This window comes from Zalophus californianus, chromosome 13, assembly GCF_009762305.2.
Source record: "Zalophus californianus isolate mZalCal1 chromosome 13, mZalCal1.pri.v2, whole genome shotgun sequence".
Lineage (NCBI taxonomy): Eukaryota > Metazoa > Chordata > Mammalia > Carnivora > Otariidae > Zalophus > Zalophus californianus.
In genome coordinates this window covers 6032307-6054979 of record NC_045607.1, presented here as the reverse complement: position 1 = coordinate 6054979, position 22673 = coordinate 6032307, and the positions used below count along the sequence as shown (strand labels likewise).

Below are 22673 nucleotides of genomic sequence, written 5' to 3'. Positions count from 1 at the left end.
GACATGTGATATCCTGCCGCGCAGTGCCCCACCCCCCACCCCGCCCCGGCCCCGTCGGGGCTGGGACCGCGCCTGTCCCATTCACCCGCGGGTCCCCAGCGCCCAACAAATTCGTGTCGAATGAATGAGTTTCGCGGCGCAGAAGCTTGGCCTCATTCACGTCAGATCTTCCGGGCCCTCCCCCCGCCCCCCCGCCCCCCCCGCCCCCCCCGCCCAGCGGCGCCGCGGGGGGCCGGAGCGCGGGGCGCGGCGGCCCGGACGGGGGCGGGGGTGACCGCCCCCTCCCGCCGCGGGCCCGGGCGAGGCCGGGGGCGCCCCTCCGCGGGCCCGCTCGGTGCCCCGCGGGGCCGCCGTGCGGCGGGCGCAGGCCCGAGCCGGGCGGGTGCGGGGCGGGAGGTGGCGCCGGGCGCTGAGTGGCGGCTCCGGGTCCACCCCTGGCGCGCCGGTGCGAGCGGGAGGCGGGAGGCGGGGAGCGCAGGGGCGGCGGCGAGAGGGAGCGCAGCAGCGAGCATGTGCCGCGGAGCCCAGTAACCAGGGACGACCGCGGCCACCCCGCGGCCGCGTCGGCGCCCAGCCCAGCGCAGCTCCGCGCCGCGGCGCCCGGGAGAGGGCGGCGGCCGGACGGCCCCGGGCCTGCGAGCCGGCCGCCCGCGCGCCCCCCCGCCCCCACGTCCCCGGCCCCGCGCCGCGCCCAGGGGGCCGAGGCGCCGCCAGCCGCGCAGCGCCGCGCGCCGGAGCCCCGCGCCCGGGCCGCGCGGGCCCGGCGCAGACAAAGGCGCGGCCCCGGCCCGGCCCGGCCCCGGCCCGGCCCCGGCCCGCCGGCCCTCCGCGCGCCCCGCCCGCCGCCCGCCGCGGCCCGCGCCGGCCGAGCCGCTCCTGCTGGGCGCCCCGACGGGGTCCGGCCGGGGGCGGGGGCCGCGGCCGCCGAGGATGGGGAAATCCAACAGCAAGTTGAAGCCCGAAGTTGTGGAGGAGCTGACCAGGAAGACCTACTGTGAGTGCGCGCGCCGGGACCCCCGCCCCGCGCTCCGCGGCGCTGCCTCCGCCCCCTCGCGCCCCTCCCCCACGCCCGGCCCCCACCCCCAACCCCCGGACCCCGCGTCCGTCCTCCGGGCGCGCCCGCCGCACCCCTCCCTCGGCCATTCCCCGCCCTGCCTCCGCGCGGACCCCTGCGCAGCCCCGGCCGCGCCCCCGGCCCCACACCTGGCCCTATTGTTCTAGGGCACCCCTCCCCCCCCCACGCCCGGGACGGGTGCCGCCTGTCGGCGCTCGCGGGGCCACCCCCGGGCCGGGAGGGCCGGCTCCAGCCCTCCCCCTCCCCCCCCCCCGCAGCCCCCCCCCTCTGCAGAGCTGTCCGAAAGAGCCGGGCTGTGCCAGGGCGAGGGGCGGTGGTCGGGGAGGGGGCTCCCGGTGGCGCGGTGGCTGGGGCTGTGCGGAGCCGACTGGCACGAGCACAGCGGGGTGGGTGATTCATGCATCACGATGCCGCTGCTGTTGCTGCTGCTGCTGCTTCGAGGTGGGCCTGTCGCCCCCTCCCTGGCCCGGATCGTGTGCTTTGAGGGGGGGTGGGGCGCGAGACTTGCCAGAGAGCTCGAGGCGGCGGCGGCGGCGGCGTGGGGTCCTGGGCGCCCTGTGGGCTGCAGGATTTACAGGGTGAATTCTCCCCTGGCCCTCATCTCACCTCCCCTTTTCTATCTCTATCTGCCACATTGGGAAATGGGTTGATACAAGGGGGGGGGGGGTTGGGGGCGTGGGGTGGTCTGGGCCATCTCAGCAGGTCATCGTCCGGGGCCCCCCCTAAGAGGAGGGTCTGCCCATTTCGGACTTCTTCAGAGCTGGTCCAGTGTGTCTCTCCACTTGGCTCAACTTCACAACTGTCCTGTACCTTCGCATCTTCGGTTTCTCCCTCACGGACTTCTCTCCTCCCTGCAGCCTCTTGGGGGGACACCCCAGCTTGCCAGGGGTTCATGGCACTGGGTCCTGACCACATGACCACATGCTCTTTTTTTGTGGGGGGGGGACCTGGAGAAGGACGGCTGCATGGTCTGGAAGGGCTCCTGCCTGGGTGTGTGACTTGGAAGGGGGCACTGGCCCTGGCTGTGGGTTGGAGTTCAGACCCCATACCTGGGCAGCCGCAGGGGGCCAGCCCCTCTGCACTCTTCCCAGGGGCAGGAGATTAACTGCCAGCCTCCTGCGTTGATGGAGGCCCGGGAGGCAGCTTCTGGTGGTGCATTGCACAACCTCTGCCCCCCTCCCCCCCTTCATCGGTCTTCTGGGCACGTTTGCAGGTCTGGCCAAGCCCACGCTTCAGCTCCCTGCCCCTCGCCCCCACATGCTTAGAACAAAGGGGGCTTTCCTGAGTGGGCACTAGTCTGCTGGGAGGTACTGGTCCTTCTCCAGTGGAATGCTCCAGCAAGGAGCTCACATCCCAGTAGCTGCTGCTTGAAGTGTGGAGGCTCCAAGGACTGGGACTCGGTCCTTCCTGCTCTTACCCTCTTTCCTGGGGGGATGGGGGGAGCGGGCAGGTGGCCCAGTTTGGTTGCTCTTCTGTGAGACTTGCTGGGCCTTTCCTCAGGCTCTGTCCAGATGTGGGCCATAGCTGTCTGCAGGCTGGCTGCAGGTGGGACTTCCCAGGTTCCTGGGCCCCGGGGCGGCAGAGGGCACCACGGGCTTTGACAGGAGTGGTGGGCTTGGGTTGAACCAGGGCGTCCCCATGCTGGCGGAGCAGGGGGGCCCACTGTGAGCTGAATGAAGCCAGGTTGCCTGCTTCCTGAGCATGTCACGTGCCGAGCTCTTGGCATCATTAGCTCATAGAATCGCCTTACACACGGTGGGCACTGTTACCAACCTCACTGACAGACAAACTAAGACTCAGAAAGGTGAAGTCCTGTGCCCAAGATCCACGGCCAGTCACCACGTGGTGTCAGGACTCAAACTCCGGTCCGTTTCCAAAGTTATGCCCCTTGAAAGACCTCAGAACTCAGGCCAAGAAGTCAGGAGGGGCTTTTCTTCTGTGGGTCCCTGTCTGGTTGCTGCTATCAGCCCGTTGATGGTGGATTCTAAATGGGTAGGGGTTGGGGGGGAGGTCATGTTGCTGCTCCCCCCCCGCCGCCCCACCCCTGGGCACATCTGTCAACTTTGGGAGAAATTGAGTCAACAGGGCTTTGTTAGGAACGGGTCTGGTAGTGCTGAGCTGGCCTGGGCTATTTTTAAAGGCCTTTGAGACATGGAACAGTTTTGATCAGAGAGAGTTAGCCGAGTACCTTCCCCTGTAGAGCCTTTATTAGGTGTGGGCTGGGGGAGGTGGCGGGGGCTTCATTGGCTTCCCATCTGTCTCCCTTGCTGCTGCTTGGCACTTAGTAGGTCCACAGATATTTGATGATGAAAAGTCTCCCGGCAGGAAAAGCAGAGAAAGCCTCCAGCTTGTCCTAAGGCCCCCAGATGGGCTTCCTTCTGATGGGTGCTGGAGCCATCTGCTCCGTGTTCCGGGGGCTCTGTGTGTGGGGTCAAGAGAGGAGCACTGAGCAAGGGCCGTCAGAGTCTGTGGGAGAGCTTGTTGAATTCCACGTGCACCGCTTGCTTCGTACTCCGATTTCTCAGTCCTGAGGTCTGGGCTGGGTCCAGGGCCTTGCGTCCTTGACAGGTGTTTGTCACGCAGATCTTGGTTCCCAGGAGCCCCATGTGAAGACCCACACTGGTTCCGGGGGGTTCTAGGCCCCCTCGGGAGAGCACAGCTGGCTCCAGTGCCCAGAGGGGAGCCCAGATGTTCACACCTGAGTCATCGCTGGCTGCCACCCTTGGTGGTGACTCTTCTCCTCCGTGGGAAAGACTGTCCTGGTGTGTGTGTGGTGGGGTTGGGGGGGTAGGGGGCAGGAGGAGGTCTAAGACACATCTGGATGCAGCCTAACTAAAACCTTCCGTCTTTGAGGCCGAACACTGCAGAGGAGACTTTTTCCTCCTCTGCAGATGAGATTTTGTAAATCATCGCGCCCCGTCGTGCAATCTTCCCCCTTCCTGGCACAGCTCATATCCAGGAGCAGCAGGAGGTTCGAGCCTGATGGGGGCCCCTGCCCAGCCAGGACTCGGAGAGCAGGAGTCAGTGTGGCCGGCGGCCCAGTTTCTTGGAGGTCTGGCCCACTGTCTTCCAGCTTGTTGGTGAGGCTGTTGTCCACCCTGTGTGCCCAGGCAGTGGGACAGGCCAGCCCCTCCCCTAAGTGAGCCTCGGTGTCCTCATCTACAAAATGGGTATGCTCATGGTACTTGGCTCCCAGGGGACGTAAGGCACCAACAGGGTAATTCCCTTATAGCCTAATACGTGGCCTTTTGTAAAGGGTCCTCCTTAAGGCGCAACAAACACTTGTCAAGGATGTAAGGATGCATGGGAGCAGTCGTTCCTAATGTCGCTTTGACTACACGATTCAGCTTCATCTTGAGTTGATCGTAAATACATCTTGTGGGCAAAGTTCATCTCTCCACACGGGGCATCTTCCCACGGCCCCGGACTTTGTGCCTGGCCCATAGGACGCAGAGAAAGGTGGGATCCTTGGCGAGCCCGAATCCTAGCAGCTTCTTGTTTTACCTGCAGTGGTCTCCCCACACCCCCACTTGGTCATTTCTGCTCCGCCCTCACCTGCCATTCATGGAGCGCTCACTCGGGGTTGGGCACAGACATTGAAACGGGAAAGGGAAGGATATAACTCTTGCCTTCAGATGGAAACCAGCCACATGGTCCAAAAAACCAAGCTTATGGGGCTCGAGCCATTTGTTGTGGTCTGAGCTGCACTGGTTTAAAGGTTTCTGGGCTCCAGCCAGGCGGCCCCAATAGACACTCACCTCCACCCCGCCTCCCTTCCTTAGCCTCTCCCCATGGTGCTCCCGGCACTCCCCAGGGACCCTCTGTCCAGGACCCGGAGGAGGTCGCCTGCTCCTTGTCGCTCTTGGTCAGCCCAGGCTCTGCCTTGACCTTGCTTGCCAACCTTGAGTCTCTGCAGCCTTTTTCCTGATGCCCAGAATGGTGCCCGGCACGTGGCACCTTGTGGAGGGGGAGGGGCAACCGGGGGGGGGTAGGTTCGGGTAGCCAGCGGCTAACCCCTCTGCCACCTAGAGCCAAGAAGGGGACCCTCGTTCACGGTCAGGAGTCTGGGGTGAAGAGATACCGGGTGTCACCGTTTGGGCTCTTGTAAACTCCCTGGCTTTGGGAAGGTCACACGAGGGTCCCTTCCTGTAAGAGAAGGAATATTCTCCCATGATTCCTTCCCCCACCCAGTGCTGCTCAGCCAGAGGGGGGCAAGACGTTGCCGTTGTGGGGAGGCAGTATCTGGTACCCATCTGGGGACAAATGGGTTGGGCTGTGAGGGGCCCCACAGCCAGGCAAGGAATAAGCCACCCAGGAGAGGAAAGGCCCCGAGGGAGGAAGGCGGCTGCTGTAATCCTATGTATCCTGGGCACAAGAGGGTGAGACCAGGGAGGCCCGCTCCCTCTCTCCACTGGAGGTGAGACCGAGCAGCAGCAAGAGGAGTTGAGGTTAGGGGCATTACACTAGGGTGGGCGCTGGGCAAGAAACATCCACGTCTGCTGTTAGGAAAGAACTCAGTATTCTAGAGGACGGGGCTGGGTCCTCAGTCAGGCTCTGTGACCTTGGGCAGGTCACTTACCCTCTCTGAGCAGCGGCTCATTCATCTGTAACACCTGCCCATGTGACTCTGTGGGTACAAATGGGAGGATGCTTTGAGGTCCGGAGTGTGGGCCAGAAAGGAAGGGGGCCTGTTTGGCAGCAGAGTCTCAGGGAGGATAGTGGGCCTCTGGGGCCAGATGTGCTGCGGTTCTGGCTCTTTCCTTGTGCACGCCCCTTCTCACAGAGCTTCGCTTTCCTCCTGTGGAAGATGAGCAGCCCAGAGGCCCCAGAGTTGGATTCACGGGCATGTGAAGGGTTTAGCACGGTGCCTGGTTCTGAGGGGACTTCTGGTGGCTTCGGTCCTAGGATCTTCTGTCTCCTAGAGCAGGGTGGGCCGAGTGGGTCTGCCGCCTTCCCCTTTGTGCAGAGAGAAGCAGAGGAGGCCAGAGAGGGGCAGGGACTCGTGGGGAGTCACAGAGCCCAGGTCTCCTCCTCACGCCTGTTCTGGCTCTTTCTGCCTCCTCTGGCTCCTTCCATCTCCAGCCCCAGTCCCACCCCAGCCCCGAGATTCTGGCAGTGTGAGGTAAAAGCCCTTTCTCTTGCACCCCCAACTTCCTCTCCTCCCAAGGCCAGACCTCGGCCCCTTTGGGCAGATCATAGGCAGCGGGCAGTGTGGCTGGGGCTGGGCCAGGCTCACGTCACTCCTCACCAAGGGCCCCGAAGACCATGGGAAGGGATTTGCACATTTTCTGAGATGGGTGGGGGGCCATGGAAGGGGGTGGTGGAGAAAGTTCGATGTGGGTTTGGAGAGTGTTCTTATCTATAGTCCAAGGATGGATTGGAGGAGGGGGTGGTCATGGTGATGAACTGGGTGTCAGCGGGGATGAGACAGATTCTGGGTGTATTTGGGAGGAAGATTCCTTTGGACTTGGTGTGTAGGTTTCATTACCTTATACATTTGGGATTATATACTTTTTGTTTTCTAACTTTTTTAAACCTGACAGGTGTGAATGTTTGCTCACATTATTAACTATTCTTTTAAGACATGATTTTTAAGGGGCGCCTGGGTGGTTCAGTTGGTTAAGCATCTGACTCTTGATCTCAGCTCAGGTCTTGATCTCAGGGTCGTGGGTTGGAGCCACGCGTTGGGCTCCACGCTGGGCATGGAGTCCACTTAAAAAAAAAAGTTTAGGGGCGCCTGGGTGGCTCAGTCATTAAGCGTCTGCCTTCGGCTCAGGTCAGGAAACCAGGGTCCTGGGATCGAGCCCCGCATCAGGCTCCCTGCCCCGGGGGGAAGCCTGCTTCTCCCCCTGCTTGTGTTCCTGCTCTCACTGTCTCTCTCTCTCTGTCAAATAAATGAAAATCTTAAAAAAAACCAAAGTTTAAAACATGATTAAAAAAATAAAAAGCATGATTTTTTTTTAATGGTGTATCATGTGAATGCAATATTTTATTTGATCCCTTGCCATTGGATAGTTAGGTTGCTTGCTTCCTTCCTTCCTTCCTTCCTTCCTTCCTCCTCCTTCTTTTTGCCAATATCAATAGTGCTGTGACAAACATTTTTCTACTCAATCTTTGTATGAACATCTTTGCAATAAATTTTTGCATGTAGCTCTTCTTGAAGATACATTCCCCAAAATGAAGCTGTGGAGTTAAAGCCTGGGGACGTCTTAAAAGGCTTTTGATAGAAAAATTGTTAAATCACTCTCCAAAAAGTATGTTCCAATTTCCATTCTCAGCAAACGTGGATGAGAGAGTGCCTGTTTCCCTGCATTCTTGCCAGAACTGAGTCTTACTGCTTTTCTTGATTACTGCTGATTTTGTGGGAAAGAAAAGAGTAGCTCGCTCTTTCAATGTTCATTCCTTTGGTTACTATTAAATAGGATCCTGGGATCTTTGAGCTAGAGGAGATTTTGGGATCATATAGTCCAAATTTTATTTTACACATTTTATTTTATTTTATTTTACAAATGGAAAAATCAAGTACTGGAGAGACGAAGTGTTCCTCCCAAGGTTACAAGGCAAATACCAGGCAGAAACCCAGGACTCCTGGCTCTAAATGTTGGGATGCTCCCCACTGTGCCATGATGGGTTGGCTCTTGGGGTTGAGACAGGGGTGTCTTGCTGTTTTCTGATTTGGTTCATCTTGTCCTAAATAGCTCTTCCTCTCAGGCAAGGAAAAAACCAGTATCAATTAAAAAGAGCATCCTTCTTACTGGCATTTTGAGATGTAACACTTTGCACGTCCTGGGTGTGGTCTATTTACCAGGGCAGAGAACGTCATAAATTAATGTGCCAAGTTTCCAGGTAACTTGAAATTGGGGTCAGATTCCCAGCTGAGGGCAGGACAACAGAGCGTTGAGCGTTTGTGGGACAGCTTTGCTGTCTTCTGGCTGTGACTCTGCCCAGCCCCTTGCCCCTCTGAGTTCTGGGTGTCTTGTGTGTGACCTGGGGATGGACCACAGTGCTTTTCCCAACAGGCGGACACAGGAACTGGCATGTAGTAAGTGCTCAGTAAATACTCTCACAGGAAAGAAGCTGCTAAGCTCTTCGTGTCAGGGGATGGCAGTCCTTGGCCACCCCCCGGGTGCTCACAGGGTGAGCCGTCACAAGCCCTCAGATAAATTGGGAGTGAGTGGCAAATGTGATGGCCTCTGTATTTGGCCCAGCTGGTTGGCAGCAGGATCATTCTGCATTGGGCTCCTGGCTCACTGAGCTGGGGAGGGAGGACAGGCTCTGGAATGCTGGACTTTAGGTCCCTGCATGGACGTAGCCTTGGAGGGCCAGAGAGACACCTGCCTGGGCTTCAGTCCCAGAACCCTCAGCCTGGACAGTCACCGTGGAGTCCCCAGTGCCCCTGGGACTCAGTTTCCCCTTCTGTATGATGTTCAGATTTCCAGCTGGTGAGACTTATGTGGGGCAGCTATAGCGGGGCCCCAGGGACGGAGCGTGCCCGGGCTCTGGTGTCTGCTGACCTGGGATCATGGGCTGTCTCGGCCGCAGACACAGTTCTTAGTTTCTCGTGCCTCGGTTTTCTCATCTGCGAACTGGGGCTGTTGTGGGTGAGTGTAGGGACCGTGGAGACAGGAATCTGATGGCTCATGAGTAATGAGGGCAAATCTGTAATCAACATCGCGGAAGGATCAGAGGCCGTCTCTGCCGGGCCCAGCTCAGGGTTCACACGCACGGATCGCCAGCTCCTCCCAGGAATCCTGGGTGGTGCTCGCTTACAGATGAGAAACTGAGGCTCACGGCGGATCAGGGTGGGCCCAAGGCCACCCATCTGGTGAGTGATGCAGCCGGCGTTTGATCCTGGGCCGAGGGCGGGGTGGCTTGTGGGTGGGGGTGCCCAGAAGCTGCCTTGGAGGTGCGCGGACGATCGTGGGCCAGCGTGGGTGCCTGGTGTGGGTGTATGGTGGGGCGGGGGCTGTGGATCACGTGTGCGAGCCCCGCTTCGCGTGGGCGTGCTCCGGGCGCGAGTGACGGGGTCGCGGTGTGTGTCGGGAGTGGGTGCGGCGGCACGTCTGTGCCCGCGCGTGCGCGTGCGCGTGCGCGTGCTGCTGTGTGTGAGGGCAGCTCGGCGCGGGTTGTAAATGCGGATGCGCCTGGCGGGCGGGGAGCTTGGGCCGGAGGCATAGGCATAGACGGGCCGGAGACCTGAGTCAGAAGCCGGTGGCGCAGTTGCTGAGCTCTGGGACCAGGCATCCTGGCTGCCACTTCTCACCCTCCTGCCGTCGCCACGGTGCTCTGTGGGAGCCCATCTGTCCTGGGGTGGTGGGGGGATTGGGGAGGGATAGCAGAAGTGACAGCCCCCATTTACCAAGTGAACATGCGGAGCGGTGAGTACTTAGTACAGATCTACCGCCCTGTGGTCTCACCACAACCCTGGGAATAGGGACTGTTGTGCCCATTAAGAGGCCCAGGCAGAGTCAGAGACATGCCCATGGCTTCCCAGGCAGTGGCCACATTGGGGCTCAGGCTCAAATCTTTGTCTGGCAAAGCAATGCCCCTTCCTCTGTGTGCCTGGCTCCTACAATCTCTGTGAGCCTTACAGCCTTAGAGCTGCTGAGTAGGGTAGTGAGCACCCCAACATTGGAGGCATTCAGGCAGCTGTTCATCAGATACTGCCGGGACATCCCAGATTCCTGGGCTGGAGGTGAGGCTGGACAGTGGATAGGATCCTTGCAGCTTCATAGCTTTACACGTGGCCCTACCGGTTCCAGGTGTTTCGCCTCCTGCAAGGGATTTGGGGCAGCCTCGGCTTGGCTTCCTCCAGGAAGGCAGCAGGCGAGCAGTTGTGAGAAGTCCAGGGGACATCGGTAGGATTGGGCATCAAGGCGGCTGCCCCACCCCGGGCCTCTGAGGCTTTCTCAGCCCTCTGCCTGTCCCAGGGGAGGCTCCAGTGCTCACTAGTGCCCAGTGCTGTGCTTACCTCGTGGGATCCTCCCAGCCTGTGGGCTCAGGAGCGGTGTGTCCCATTGTCCAGTGTTGGCACCATCCCTGCTCTTGGGGAGCCTGTAGGCCCGGGGCTGCGAAGCAGGAGGCAGCCTGAGGATAAGGCCATGGAGACTAACAGGGTACACCTGGAGTGCCCCCAGCCGTCCTGCCCTGCCCGTGCCTGGCGTGGCCAGGGTGCCTCGAGAAACATCTGTTGGACAAAGTGGGAGGCCACAGGTGCAGTGTGAGGCTCAGGGACACAGCAACAGAGGGGGCCTCAGGGGCCGGAGGCCTGGTAGCAGCACCCCGGGCGATGGCAGGCTTCTTGAGGATTGGGACATTCGTGGTGGATTTGTTTCTTGTGCAGTGCCCGACCTGGAGTCACACACAGGGCCGGCCTGTGAACACCTCTGTATAAGAGTCTGGGCTTTCTAAAGTGTTTGTCTATGTGTTGCTTTGTTTTGGTCCTCCGCTGACCAGGGTGGGACCTGCTTGTGCTCCTGACCTGCAATCAGATGGGGTGGGGTGGGAGGGGATGGATCTCCAGGTTGGAGTCTGGGGTCCTCATTCTAGCCCGACTTGCTGTAGCTTTTAGCTGCCCCTTCAGGGTCTCAGTTTCTCCAGTGTCCCGTGTCTATGTGATGGGGAGTCATCTTTTCTTAGCCTGAGCGTATCCTGATGGGGCCACCCAGGGGGCAGTGCTCCCCACCTACTGAGTCCATGCTGGGGCGTGCCTAGGAAGGGGTGCTGGGCAGCTGCTGGCTCTGGCACTCCTGGTCTCATGCGGTGGCACCAGGAAGCCCGGTGGGGCATCCAGGCCACCGTGCTCCGGATTCCCTGGCAGGGGAGAAGGAGGGGGGCGGGAGGAATGTGGCTTTGAGGAATGTTTAACCCAAAGCAGAAATAGCACTCTCCTTTTTTTATTTTAGGCTTGGGTTTTCAGCTAGGAAGTGGGCTCAGAGTGCCATTCTCTCTCTCTCCCTCTCTCTCTCCCCCCAGCCTCCCCCAGCGCCCCCACCACTCTGGCCTTTTGGGGACAGAAAGTGGCCTCTTTTAAAAAAATAAATAAATAAATAAATAAACAACTAAGAATCTGCTGTGGAAACCAGAAAGGTCCTGGATTTGGCAGCAGATGGAGCTGGGTTCAGATCCCTCGTTCTCTACCTCCCAGCCCTGTGGCCACTTCCTACCCTGACCCTCTGCTTTGTCTTCTGTGGAACTGGAGGGTCAGGGGACAGCGACGTGAGTGGAGATGGCTTGTCTGCGGTGTTGTGTCAGGCGCTCCTGGTCAGGGAGCGGCCGGGCCTCGGTGCGAAGCCCGGCCCCTCTCCTGAGCTCTGGGACCTTGGCCAAGCTCCTTCCCTCGAGCCTCCTTACTTCACCTGTAAAATGGGCAGATGATGATAATCCCACCTCCCAGGATTGTGGCTGGAATGAGTGTGAAAATACTGGCATAACGGCCTGGTGGGTCCCCAAGCTCCTGCACCCCTCCTCTGAGCCCGGGTGGCCTCACACAGGCTTGCTGCCAGGTTGAATGAGGGTCCATGCCCTGGGCGAGGGGCAGCTCGGGGGTGCTCCTTACCTGGCCCTCCGCGTGTACCAGCGCCCCGGCAGCCTCTCCGAGGGAGGTGCCCAGGGACTGGCCAGTGGCCTCCCGAGACCCGGGTGGCGAGGACACCTTCAGCTCGTCCTCTCTCATGCAGCTGTGAGCACCCTGAGGACAGACTCGTCTCATTGCGGGGGTCACCACTGTCCCCCCGGCTCCTAGAACAGAGCCTGGCACAAATCTGTTGGAACAAACGAGCAAATATGAAAAGGAAGAAGCTAATGAGTGAGCGGAGCGGCTCATCCATCTCGGTCTGTGCTCTCTGCTCCTGTCTGGCCCCATCCGACCTCCTGGGCTGGGGCTGGGGGGCCTGCCCTGTCTGGGGGCATCCTGAGAAGTCAGGCACGGGGAGCCTGGGCCCCGGCAAGTCAGGCCTGGCAAGGACCTCCCCGGGGTTGGGGACATGAGGAGGGGGCCAGCCAGCCAGCATGGCCCCTCCTTCCAGCGCCCCCCCCCCACCAGCCACTCCTGTCTCTTTGTAGGAACCAAGAGATTCCTGTTCAAAGGCAGGAGATGGGGCTATTTTTGGCACTGTGGGGGAAAAAGCGAACGCTTCCCTTCTGTTCAAAAGTATATGGTGTGTGTGCTGGGCAGACGAGGCGCTCGACGGGGCTCAAAGCTCGTGCTGCCTGGGCTTCTGCCCCCCGGCCCCCAGGGTCCTGCTTCCTGTCCAGGCCTCAGCAGCTCACACAGCCGCGGTGGGTGATTCTTACTTCCAGACTGCCCGTGATGAGGCCCTTGCTGGGCCTGAGCGGTACATGATCTTAATTAAAACTAACAGCAGCCCTCAAAATAACGGAGAGGAGCTAGCTGCTCGTACCTTGATTTGGGTTTCCTCGGCTCAGGCTCTGTGGAGCTGGGGGTGCTTGTGAGAAGGAGGTCCAGCCGGCGGAGGGGAGAAGAGCTGGAGGCCCTGAGTGCCCGTGTGGGGTGAATTCAGCCAAGGGTATCCCCAGGCCACCTTGCTGCTCTTTACTTCCAGATGCAGAAAGCCTTTGTGGGACGAATGCCTCATGCCAGGTCCTGTGGGTGCCAGGATGCAGGGCAGATGGATGGATGGATTTCTAGCCGTCCTGGCATTTGCATTTGGGTGGGGAAACGGGTAGGAGACTAGGATAAGCATCAAGACAGGGCATTCCACAATGCTGTGGGAGGCTACCAGGTCGGGGGTGCATCTGGGAGGGCTTCCTGGAAGAGGTGATGTTTCGGTTGAAACCTGAGAGTAGGGTTGCCAGCCATAATAAACAGTTATTCATTATTTATCTGAAATCCAGATTTAACCGGGCATCCTGTATTTTTATATGCTAAAGTTGCTGGCCCTACCTGAAGCTGAGAAGGCACAAAGATGTTTTGGGGGTAGTTTATGGGGGATGCTAAGAGTGTTTCAAGCAGAAGGAACTGCGTGTTCCAGGTCTGGAGGCATCTAGGTGTGGCAACTCTGAGGACCTAGAGAAGGTGCAGTGGCCAGAGTGGAGAGAAGATGCATGGTAAGGCAGAGGTATGGTGGTAAGTTAGCTCCCTGGAGGGGCTGCCGACCAGCAGGGCGGGGCCCCACCTGGAGGGAGCCCTGCTGGGAGCCAATCTTGGGAACCAGGTGAGCCATCTGAAGGCCCAGGGACACTAGGGGAGATGAGTGTCCACCTTGGCCCAAGGAGGCACCAGCAGGTGAAGTGGTCATGGCCTCCGTCTGGCCTCCGGTGGGTTCCGGCCAGGCTGACAGGCGTGTGGCTGTGCCTCTCTGTGCCCCGTTGCTGCTTGGCGGCCCAGTGCTGGGGTCCTCCTGCTGCCCAGGACCAGGAAGAGGACAGGACGAGTCACTTCTGTGTGGAGGCCAGGTCAAGGCCACCCTCTGCTCTTGGTTCTTAAAGGGCCAGAGCCAGAGCCCGCAGGGCTGCTGGCTGCCCAGGGCTCCTGGGGCTCCAGCCCCCACTCAGCAGCTGCAGGGACGCTGCGGGAGCTGGGCCACCCTAGTGGGGCTCAGGTGCGGCTGGCTGGTCATTCTCAGTGGGGGATTTGCCACATCTTGGGCAGGAAGGGGAGGGAGGGGTCCTGCTGACCCCGTGACCCCCCGGTTTCCATTCCTGGTACAGCCCCTGCTTGGTCCCTGCCAGTGTCCTCTCTAGCTCCCTGGTCTGGGTGGGGGGGGCTTGCACCTTCCCTGGGTCTCTCAGGGCCCCTCCCCCACTCCTGTTCCGAAGTTTCCTTGCTCTGGGGCTTGTGACTTTATCAAGGGCTGTGACTGACCTGGCTTCTGCCTGAGCGGGGATGGAGGCCAGCCCAGCATGTCCCCACCCCCTCCCAGGTCTGGGGATGAGGCAGGGAAGTGGGGGATGTTGGGGTAGGCAGATGCCGCATACCCCGCAGGCCCTAGGACAGGGCTTCTTGCACCCCGCCCATCCCAGGCTGTGACACCTTTATTAATAATAGTAGCAGTTGTTAATATTTTGGGCCCTCGCTGTGCTCCACCTGCCTGGACCACATCGTGCTTCTTCTGGCCAATTCCTTGTTCCAGTGAGCCGTGGCTTCTTGTGGTCCCCTGAGCTCACCACACTCTGTGTCATCTCCGGAAAGCCCTCTCCCTTCTTTGCCTGCGGAGGTCTGCCCATCCTTTCGATGTCAGCCTATGCACCCTTTCCCCAGGGAGCAGCCCTGACCCCCTGACTGGGTCAGGATCCCACTTTGCACACATGGTTAGACAGCTGAGCTGTTGCGTGCTTATGTCCCATCTCTCCTGTTCATCAGAGACTCGGAGGACAGAGACCTGTGTCTGGGTCAGTGCTGTGTTCCCCGAGCCCAGCCCAGGGCCTAGTCGATATGCTGCTCAGCAATTAATTATTGGGTGAATGAAGGGGCAAAGGAAATCCCATTTGTTCTTCCTTCCTTCCTTTCTTTTTTTGAGAGAAGAGGGAGGGAGGGGGGGAAGGGGGAAGGGAGAGGGAGTAGAGAGAGAGAGAGAGAGAGAGAGAGAGAGAGAGAGAGAGGAGCGCCCAAGAGTGTAGCCATCAGAGCAAGCCCATTAATGAGCCAGACGGAATACCTTGAGTTCTAGAAAGTAAAAGCAGGTGCGTCTACTTCCCCACCTAAAACACGCATGAGACACACATGCATTCTCCAAGAGCAGATAGGCATTGAGCACCTACTACGTACCAGATGTTGTTTTATGGCTGTGACTGAGGCAGACACAGATCTTGCCCCATGGAGCCCCCCCCGGCCGCCGAGGAAAGACAAAATCAGATAATGCAGGCAGGCAGAAAGACAAGAACAAAACCACTCCCTCTGCTGTCCGGGCTTTCCCCTGCGTATGTAGCCGGGGTAGGTTTTATCCTCAGTCTCCTGATGAGGAAACCGAGCCTCAGAGAGATGAACTGACTTGTCCAATGTCACACAGCTGGAACGTGGGACGGCTGGGATTGGAACCTGTGAGTGTCCCTTGGTGTGGGTCCCTTGGCCAAAGCAAGTTGTTAATAGATCAGCAGATATTGAAAACCTTTGCTTCCCAGCCCCGGCGGCCGTTTGCTGGGGAGTCGAAGCCAAAGATTTGGTGCCTCTTCAAGGGCCCCAGGTGATGCAGTTCAGGAGTCAGGCAGGAAGGTAACTCCCAGAATGCATTTTTGTGATGTTTGAAATGCTGTACTTCTCCAGCAAGTTCTGGACTCACACGGACCCTCGTTCTGGTCCCAGCCTCGCTGCAGACTGGGGTTGGTCCTTGGGCAAGTGGCTTCACCTCTAGAAGCCTCAGTCTCCTGATCTGTAGAAGGGGGATGCAAAGTCCTTTCCCACAGCCTCGTTCGGGCAGTGAATGAGATGAATGCCTGCCACGTGCTTAGGCGCAGGTGGGCACGCAGTGAATGTTAAGTAAATGGAGACGTTTTTGCACCTGGAAGCCATAAGACAGTACATCTTTCTGCAGTTTTAAGAATTTTAGGGGGAGAAGTTATTTAACATATAGAAAGTAAAATCAATATGTTTTATAACTTTAGGGTAAAATAAATGTGTATAAATGATGGAGCAGAATGCAAAACTCATGGGAATATTTGAGCTGGAACGTACCAGCCCTCTGCCTCAGAGGCTCTGGGGAGGGCACCTTTGGGGAGCCCCTGGACTCCTCCCCACATGGCCCTTCTCCAGGGACCAAGCACTTTCATCTCCCCGTAAGCCGGTGGGAGTGAGCATTCTTACCCCATTTGTCAGATGAGAAAACCGAGACATGAGCAGAAAGACACACATCATGCTTTAGCTGGCAAATCTGAATGTGGGAAGGTCTCGGCGTCCAGGAGAAAGGTGGAGCCCAGAGCCTGGTTCTCAGAGGGTGGACCAGCAAGGGGCACTTTGACGGGCAGGAGCCGCTGCTCCCTGCTGGGCCATGAACCTCACACCCCAGGCGCCCAGGGCCTGGCCGACTGCAGGTGCTCAGCGAGGGCTTGCCACGGCCTGCGGGGCTCGGCAGGTGGCCCCCTCCCTGGAAACGACCATCTCCAGGCTAAAGCCTTCTTGAGCACGGGCTTCGGAGTTGGAGGGACCTGGGCGCCCACCTCCACTCCTCCACCACTGACTGTGACCTCGGACGGGTGTCTTTGCCTCTGTGAAGCCTCAGTTTCTTCACCAGCTGGGTGGGCTGGCAGGGCCCCCCCACCTGTCAGCACAGAGCTTGGAGCAATACAAGAGCTCGGCCAACGGAGCCGGCTCTGTCCGGGGCTCAGGAGGATCCTGAGCGGCCAACAGGGAGCAGGGGCGTTTGCCTTGGGATCTGAGCGGTCCTGAGCAGTTCTCACACCTCGGTCCCCTTGAGGGCTTGGCTCTTCTCTGTGCCGGAGGACATTTCCCATCAGCCCCACCGGCCCCGCAGGCCATATCTTTTGCTGCTGCCCCAGTGGCATTGAGACCCCTGACATCTTATTCTAACACCGTGGCTGTCGTCATGATAGTCTGAGTCTCTGTGTCACTCGTCACCTGCTGGGCTCAGTGCTCTGGGCCTGCATGCTCTTGTTGGCTCCGACAGCAGCTCCATGAGAGGGAGGGAAGCTCAAGGTTCAGAGAGGGGTGTACATTGACTGAGGTCACACAGCAGCGAGATAGCAGGTGGACCTGTCCCCACAAAGGCCTGTGGTGGGAGAGAGCCCAGCTTCCAGGCGGTTACAGGCGGGTCAGCCAGAGTCGGTCCCAGGAGCAGAGGGGTGAGGGGTGGGCAGCTGGCCTCGCTCTGGCCAGAGCTGTGACCCCTGGAGCTTTGGGAGGCTTTACAAAATCCTGTGTGCAGAGGGCTTGGTGCAGGGCTAGCCTTGTAGCGGCAGCTCACAGATCTGGTCCAGGTGGGTCTGCAGATGGCTGATGCCCCCAAGTCTCCGCAGGTGAGCCTGCACAGAAGGTTCGGGGTGTGGTAAGAACGTGGCAGGCAAGGCCCTGCCCCGTGTCCTGTAGACTGCTGTTGGCCCCAGCTGACGTGGGTGTGCTAACCACCAGTGGCAGGGGGTGCCCGGAGGGGAGGGCTGGGGGTGTGGGGCCAGGGCCCTGGGGAACTCACTCCTTCTGGGTCAGCTAGAGGGGCTTCCGCAGCACCCTGCTTAGCCTGGAGCGCCCTGGGATTCTGGGCAGGAAGCCAGGTGCCTTTCCGATGAGCTCAGGCTGGCTCCCTCCAGCTGGGCATTTATGGAAGGCAGGAGTGGGGCGGGCGGAGGGCTGGCCGCCTCTCTCCCCCCCCCCCCTCTGGAGGAGGCATCAAATGAGAGTCAGCTCCTGTGTATGTCACCCGGTTGTAGCTGATCTCCGAGGCAGCTGTCCCCAAGGGCTCCTTCTTGCAGAGGAGCCTGCCACCCCCCGGCGGCTGAGGGCTCCTAGCACCTTAGCACCACACCTGGCCCAGGGCCTGTGCCCGCCCTCCTGTTTCCGCACCGCCCCTGGTGGGTGTCCATGGCCTTTGCCCTGGGGCACAGGGCCTGGCCAGGGTGGCGGGGGGAGTCCATGGCCATTGGCTGGCTGCCTGCAGGTCACTTCATGGGGTGCGGGAGCTGGGGACTGGAACTCTCTGGAGTCTAGGGAAAGCTGCAGGGCCAAGGTGGGCCGCCTAGTCCCCGGCCCCCATGGGAACACCAGTGTATTTCCACTGCAGCATACATGGGTCTGCTGGGAGATGACCTGGGGCTCGTGGGGCGTGTGGCTCTTGGAGGCTGGGGGAGTGCAGGTGTCTGCTCTGTGGACAGGGCCCTGGGAGGGAAACTCCCGAGCATCTCTCTCTCGCTCTCTCGCTCTCTCGCTCTCTCGTCTCCGCAGTTAGCACTGTAGGTAAGGTCTGCTGTGTGGGGGAGGAGCCGTGTCCTCTTTCATAGACAGGAAAAGGGACAGGTCACACGGTGGGGGAGTAGCAGACCCCCGGAATCCAGGTCCCAGGAGCCTACCCCACTATGCTGCCTTCCCTAGAGGGAACTGCCCCTCCTGCAGGTGGGGGGGGCCTGTCCCCAGGATGGAGGGAGGGGCAGGCTGTGTGGGGCATGGCAGCCGCTTCCCTCCCTTCTCTGAGCTTTGCTGCGAGGGGAGGGACACGTCAAATTAGGGATGTTGGCAGCTGCTGGTGGGGACTAGATTGGGGGGGGTGGGAGGCTGGCAAGTGCTTGGGGGAGGCGGGTCAGGTGGGGGACACCCGGCTGGCTCTGGAATGTGGGGGTGTTGCTGTGTTTTCTGCCCAGTAGAGCAGGAAAGGGGTGTCCCCAGGAAGGGGAGGTCCAGTCTGAGGTGGGGATCTCTTTGGGCCACGTGGAGTGTTGGCAGGGGCTGAGCTAGAGGGGGCCAGCTGGAGAGGAGCTTGGGGTGAGGTGTGTGGGGTGCCTATGCTGCCCCCCATCCCTGACAGCCGTGTGAGAAAGGGACTCAAAGGACTCTAGTATTTGGAGGTGGAGCAAAGGAGAGGCCCGGGGCTTGAGCAGGAGCTGTCTGAGGGGTGCTGTGCTTCTGGAAGCTGTCTTTCTGCACTTCTGAGCACTTCTTTGTCCGAGTGGTCAAATGTGTCAGGACTATTGGAGTGTCAGATTTAGTGACAAGGGGTTGCTGGGGCCAGGCCCAGACGGCCCCACTTTCGCCTTTTGTCTTCATCAAACCAGAGGCCTTCTTGCTGCAACGGGGGTGGGAGGCATGGGTGACACAGGCATTCGACCCAGCCTCTGTCCCTGGAGACGGAAACGGGGTCTGGATTGGCCATAGGGCTGTGGCTGGAGAGGGCAGAATGAGCGGGGTGGGCCTTCGATCCCTCCTGCTGCAGCCAGGCCCTCTGTGGGGGCCACCAACCCCTGCTTTCTGTTCCCACCGTGTTTGAGCTGAGCTTCAATCAGGAGAGAGGTATTTTGCTTTAGGGAAATCAAAATCAGACTCAACATTTATCCGGGGCTCCAGGGACCAGCTCTCTCGCGTTCATTCCTGGCAGACGAGAGCTGTGCGCGAGGGAGGAGGCCCAGGGAGCAGCCTCGGGAGCGGGAGTGCTGTTCCTGCTCTTCCTGCTGGGGGGGCGAAGGGGGGTGGCGAAGAGAGGGGCTCTGCAGGCACCCCTGCCGAAGGGGGTGAAGGCCTAGTTGCAGTGAGCCAGCTGGGGGACAGCTGGGGAGTGGGCCACACCTGGGCCCCCTCCCCACTCCCAGCCACCAGCAAGCCTCCTCCCTGCCTTCCCTGCTTCTCAGGGAGGTCTCTGGGAGGGGAGCAGAGGGGATGCCCAGCCCCTCTCCTCCTGGCTCTGTGCCCACTCTAAGCTGGGAGTTTTCTAGCTACCTCTAAAGAAGCCCTCCCCATGGCTCTTGTCTGGTAGGAGTTTATACCCCATCTTTCAATGAGGAACCAGGTTCAGAGAGGTTAAGTAACTTGTTCAGAGTAACACAGCCTATACACGGCAAAGACAGGACACTGGCCCAGAGCCTCTCGCCGCCTCAACCATGTGGTTTTATTTTTTATTTTTTTTAAAGATTTTATTTATTTATTAGAGAGAGAGAATGAGAGATAGAGAGCATGAGAGGGAAGAGGGTCAGAGGGAGAAGCAGACTCCCCGCCGAGCAGGGAGCCCGATGTGGGACTCGATCCCGGGACTCCAGGATCATGACCTGAGCCGAAGGCAGTCGCTTAACCAACTGAGCCACCCAGGCGCCCTCAACCATGTGGTTGAGGTAAATACTGGTTTCCTAATGAGCCTGGGGCCCCCTGGCCTGTAGGCAGGAGGGGGCTGGAGAAAGGCAGCTCATCTGTAAAGGTGCCCAAAGCCGATGGCAGTTGTAAAAGTAAACGTGTTGAGAAACACAGTAGGGTGTGTCCCAAATGCAGCCAAGTGGCTTGGCGATGATGAGGAAATCAACGAGGGTTTATTCTCTGCCTGCCGTGTGCAGGACACCGGGCCGGGTGCCCCGGTGATGCTGGGGTGTGCCACGAGAAGCGCCCTGGCCTCTGGGTGCTTAGCGTCCAGCTGGGAAGAGGAGAAAAAGTGGCACCGTTGAGTGCCTGCTGGGTGCCACCCATCATGCCAGGCGCTTTCCGTACACCCTCCCCCTCTAAGACAGAGGCTGTTGTTTGTCCCATTTTCAGATGAGCAAACCGAGGCTCCAAAGTGTGGAGTCATTGCTCAGGGCCACACGACCAGAGCCCTGGCCTGGAGTGCTGGCTGGGCTGACCCCAGGGCCCCTTCTGCGGGCCGCTCCGTTCTACCGCTGCCCCCCTCCTCGCTGAGCTGGCCCTGGCAGGCAGCGCCCGGTCTGACCCTCCGCTGCGGAGCTGATGGGAAGACAGATGAGGCAGGAAGCAGTGATTCTCACATAGCAGGGGGCTTCAGAGGGGGCCGTGGCAGGGCAGGAGGGCTCTGCAGAGAAGGGACATCCCAGCGGGGATTGGGAAGGTGCATAGGGTTACCCAGGTGAAGGAGGTGAGGACGAATGTCCTGGGCGGAGGAACCGCAGGTACAGGAGCCAGGGAGCGGGGGTGGGGGGGGTGGCTAGCGAGGGGCTTGGAGGGGGCAGTGCTGGGCTGAGGTAACGTTGAGGAGAGCCTTCTGTTGTCCTGAGCCCTGAGCCTTGAGCGTGGACCCGCCTAGTGCAAGCGCGGTGTGGGTGGATGCCTATTTAATTTCACACTTGGATGGAGGCCCCGGGGAGAAGCTGGGAAGCTTGAGCCTGGGAATGTCACTCTGGCATCTGGGTGGAGTGTGGAGCAGAGGGACCCAGTGATGTCCCCCACCCCCTCCTGCCTCCTGGTGCCTGTGGTGGTCAGAGCTGCAGGACCCCCGGTCCTTCCCCCGCTCTCGGGAGGGGGGATGGGGGCGCACACAGGTTGTGGGCTGATGAGGTCAAATATGTCCCAGCAACCTTTCATTTTGAAAGCGAGAGCAACATTGAAATAACAGGGCAGCGAGCACCTGTGTGTCCTTCATCTAGATTTGCCGGCGGCCAGCGTTTTGCTGGGGCTTGCTGCTTCTCTTTCTAAACATATGTGTGTACATTTCTGAACCTCCTACCAGAAGCTGCCGGCATCCTGACCCTCACCCCCAAATACTTCAGGGCACATCTCCGATGAAAAGGGACGTTCTCCCACACCACCTCCGTGCCGTTCCCACCCCTAAGAAAATCAGCAGCGAGTCCATCGGGGCATCTGCTTGCGCCCCATGGTGCAGCTTCCGCAGCGATCCGAATAATGTTTTCTGTGGCTGGTCTTTAACACCAGATCCAGGACCCAATCCAGGCTTTGCGAGCTGCATTTGATGGTCTTGTCTCTTTTTCCAGAATGATCCCCTGCCTTGTTTTACCTTTCATGGCACTGACTGACTCAAGTGTCCTGGCCAGTTGCCTTGTAGAATGTCCTGCCTTCTGGATTTGTCTGGTCTGGTTATGTCCTCATGATTAGACTCAGGTTGAATATTTCTGGCAAGAGCACTCCATGGATGCCATGTCCTCCCACGGCATGAAATCAGCGGGGCACATGATTTCGGGGTGTTTCACTATTGGAGAGGCCAGGTTTGATCAAGGACAATCATCTTCATGGTTATATTTTTGTTGTGTATTAGAAAATATACGAACAGCACACGTCATTGGTAATTTTATGGATATTGGTGCTTAGACTAAATCTAGATCAGGCAAGTCAGTGAAATGAGCGAGCTGATTTAGAGAAACATCCTGAGTGAATCATCGGACTGGTGGTTAGGGAAGAATCGAGAAGGTAGCGTGGGAATGGCTGAGCTCCTGGAAACCCAGACAGAATGGTAAGAACGCAGGTCTCGGCACTGAGCAGACCTGGGCAATGACCTCCTGCCTGCCTCCTTCTGGCCGTGGCCTCGGGTCCTTCCTCAGGTCTCTGGCTCAGCTGCCTCACCTGGACAGTCAGGTTCACACTGGTCACCTACAGGTTCCTGACACCAGTGGAGGGGCTTCGGGTAGGTGGCTGGGTCCCCAGAGGGCTGCCTGATGCCCACCCCACTCAGGACCCTCCATGGCTCCAGGCAGTGAGGCAGTGATGACCTGCTGGCCCTGGCATGGTACCAGGGGACACCTGATGGCTTTGTCTGTTTCCTGAAGGTTAATTAGCTCCTTAAAGCATCAGAAGGGCCCATCGCCCACCACCCCAGCTCACTGCCCCTGGGGCTTAGCTGCCTGCTGATCAACCAGTGTTCATGTTGGGTACCATTTCCAATGGGGGAGGGGCAGCCAACTATGTTCCCTCCCCCCACGTAGCTAGCTGTTCCATCCTGGGGACTTGGGAGAAATTTCTGAGCTAGGGGGTTCCAGGGGAGCCTTCTCTGGCCCTGTGAGGCCAGAGGTCAGCAGTGGATCTGCCACCCAAACTCTTGCCACTCAGCTCCTGCCACCGTTCCTGTCACGTGATGCCAAGGTCACACAAGGTCATGCAGCTCTTCCTCTTTCTCTCGGGGTGGGGGAGGCACCCAACTGGGCGTCCATCCTGGGCTCTGAAGGCAGTCCTGGCCCTGCCATTTCCTGGCAAGGTGACCTTGGCTGACTATAAGCAAGTGGACTCGTCTGAACCTCAATCTAATTGGGAAAACGGGAC

General features: G+C 59.4%; 1 protein-coding gene across 1 annotated transcript in view; it reads left to right on the top strand.

Annotated features, from left to right (window-relative positions):
- Positions 1–860: 860 nt before the first annotated feature.
- NCS1 (neuronal calcium sensor 1) overlaps positions 861–22673 on the top strand; it is a 50588-nt gene continuing 28775 nt past the window's right edge. The window contains exon 1 of the mRNA XM_027615792.2: positions 861–994. Within this exon, the coding sequence (XP_027471593.1) occupies positions 931–994 (64 nt within the window). The 5' untranslated portion in view covers positions 861–930. The remainder of the gene's footprint in view (positions 995–22673) is intronic.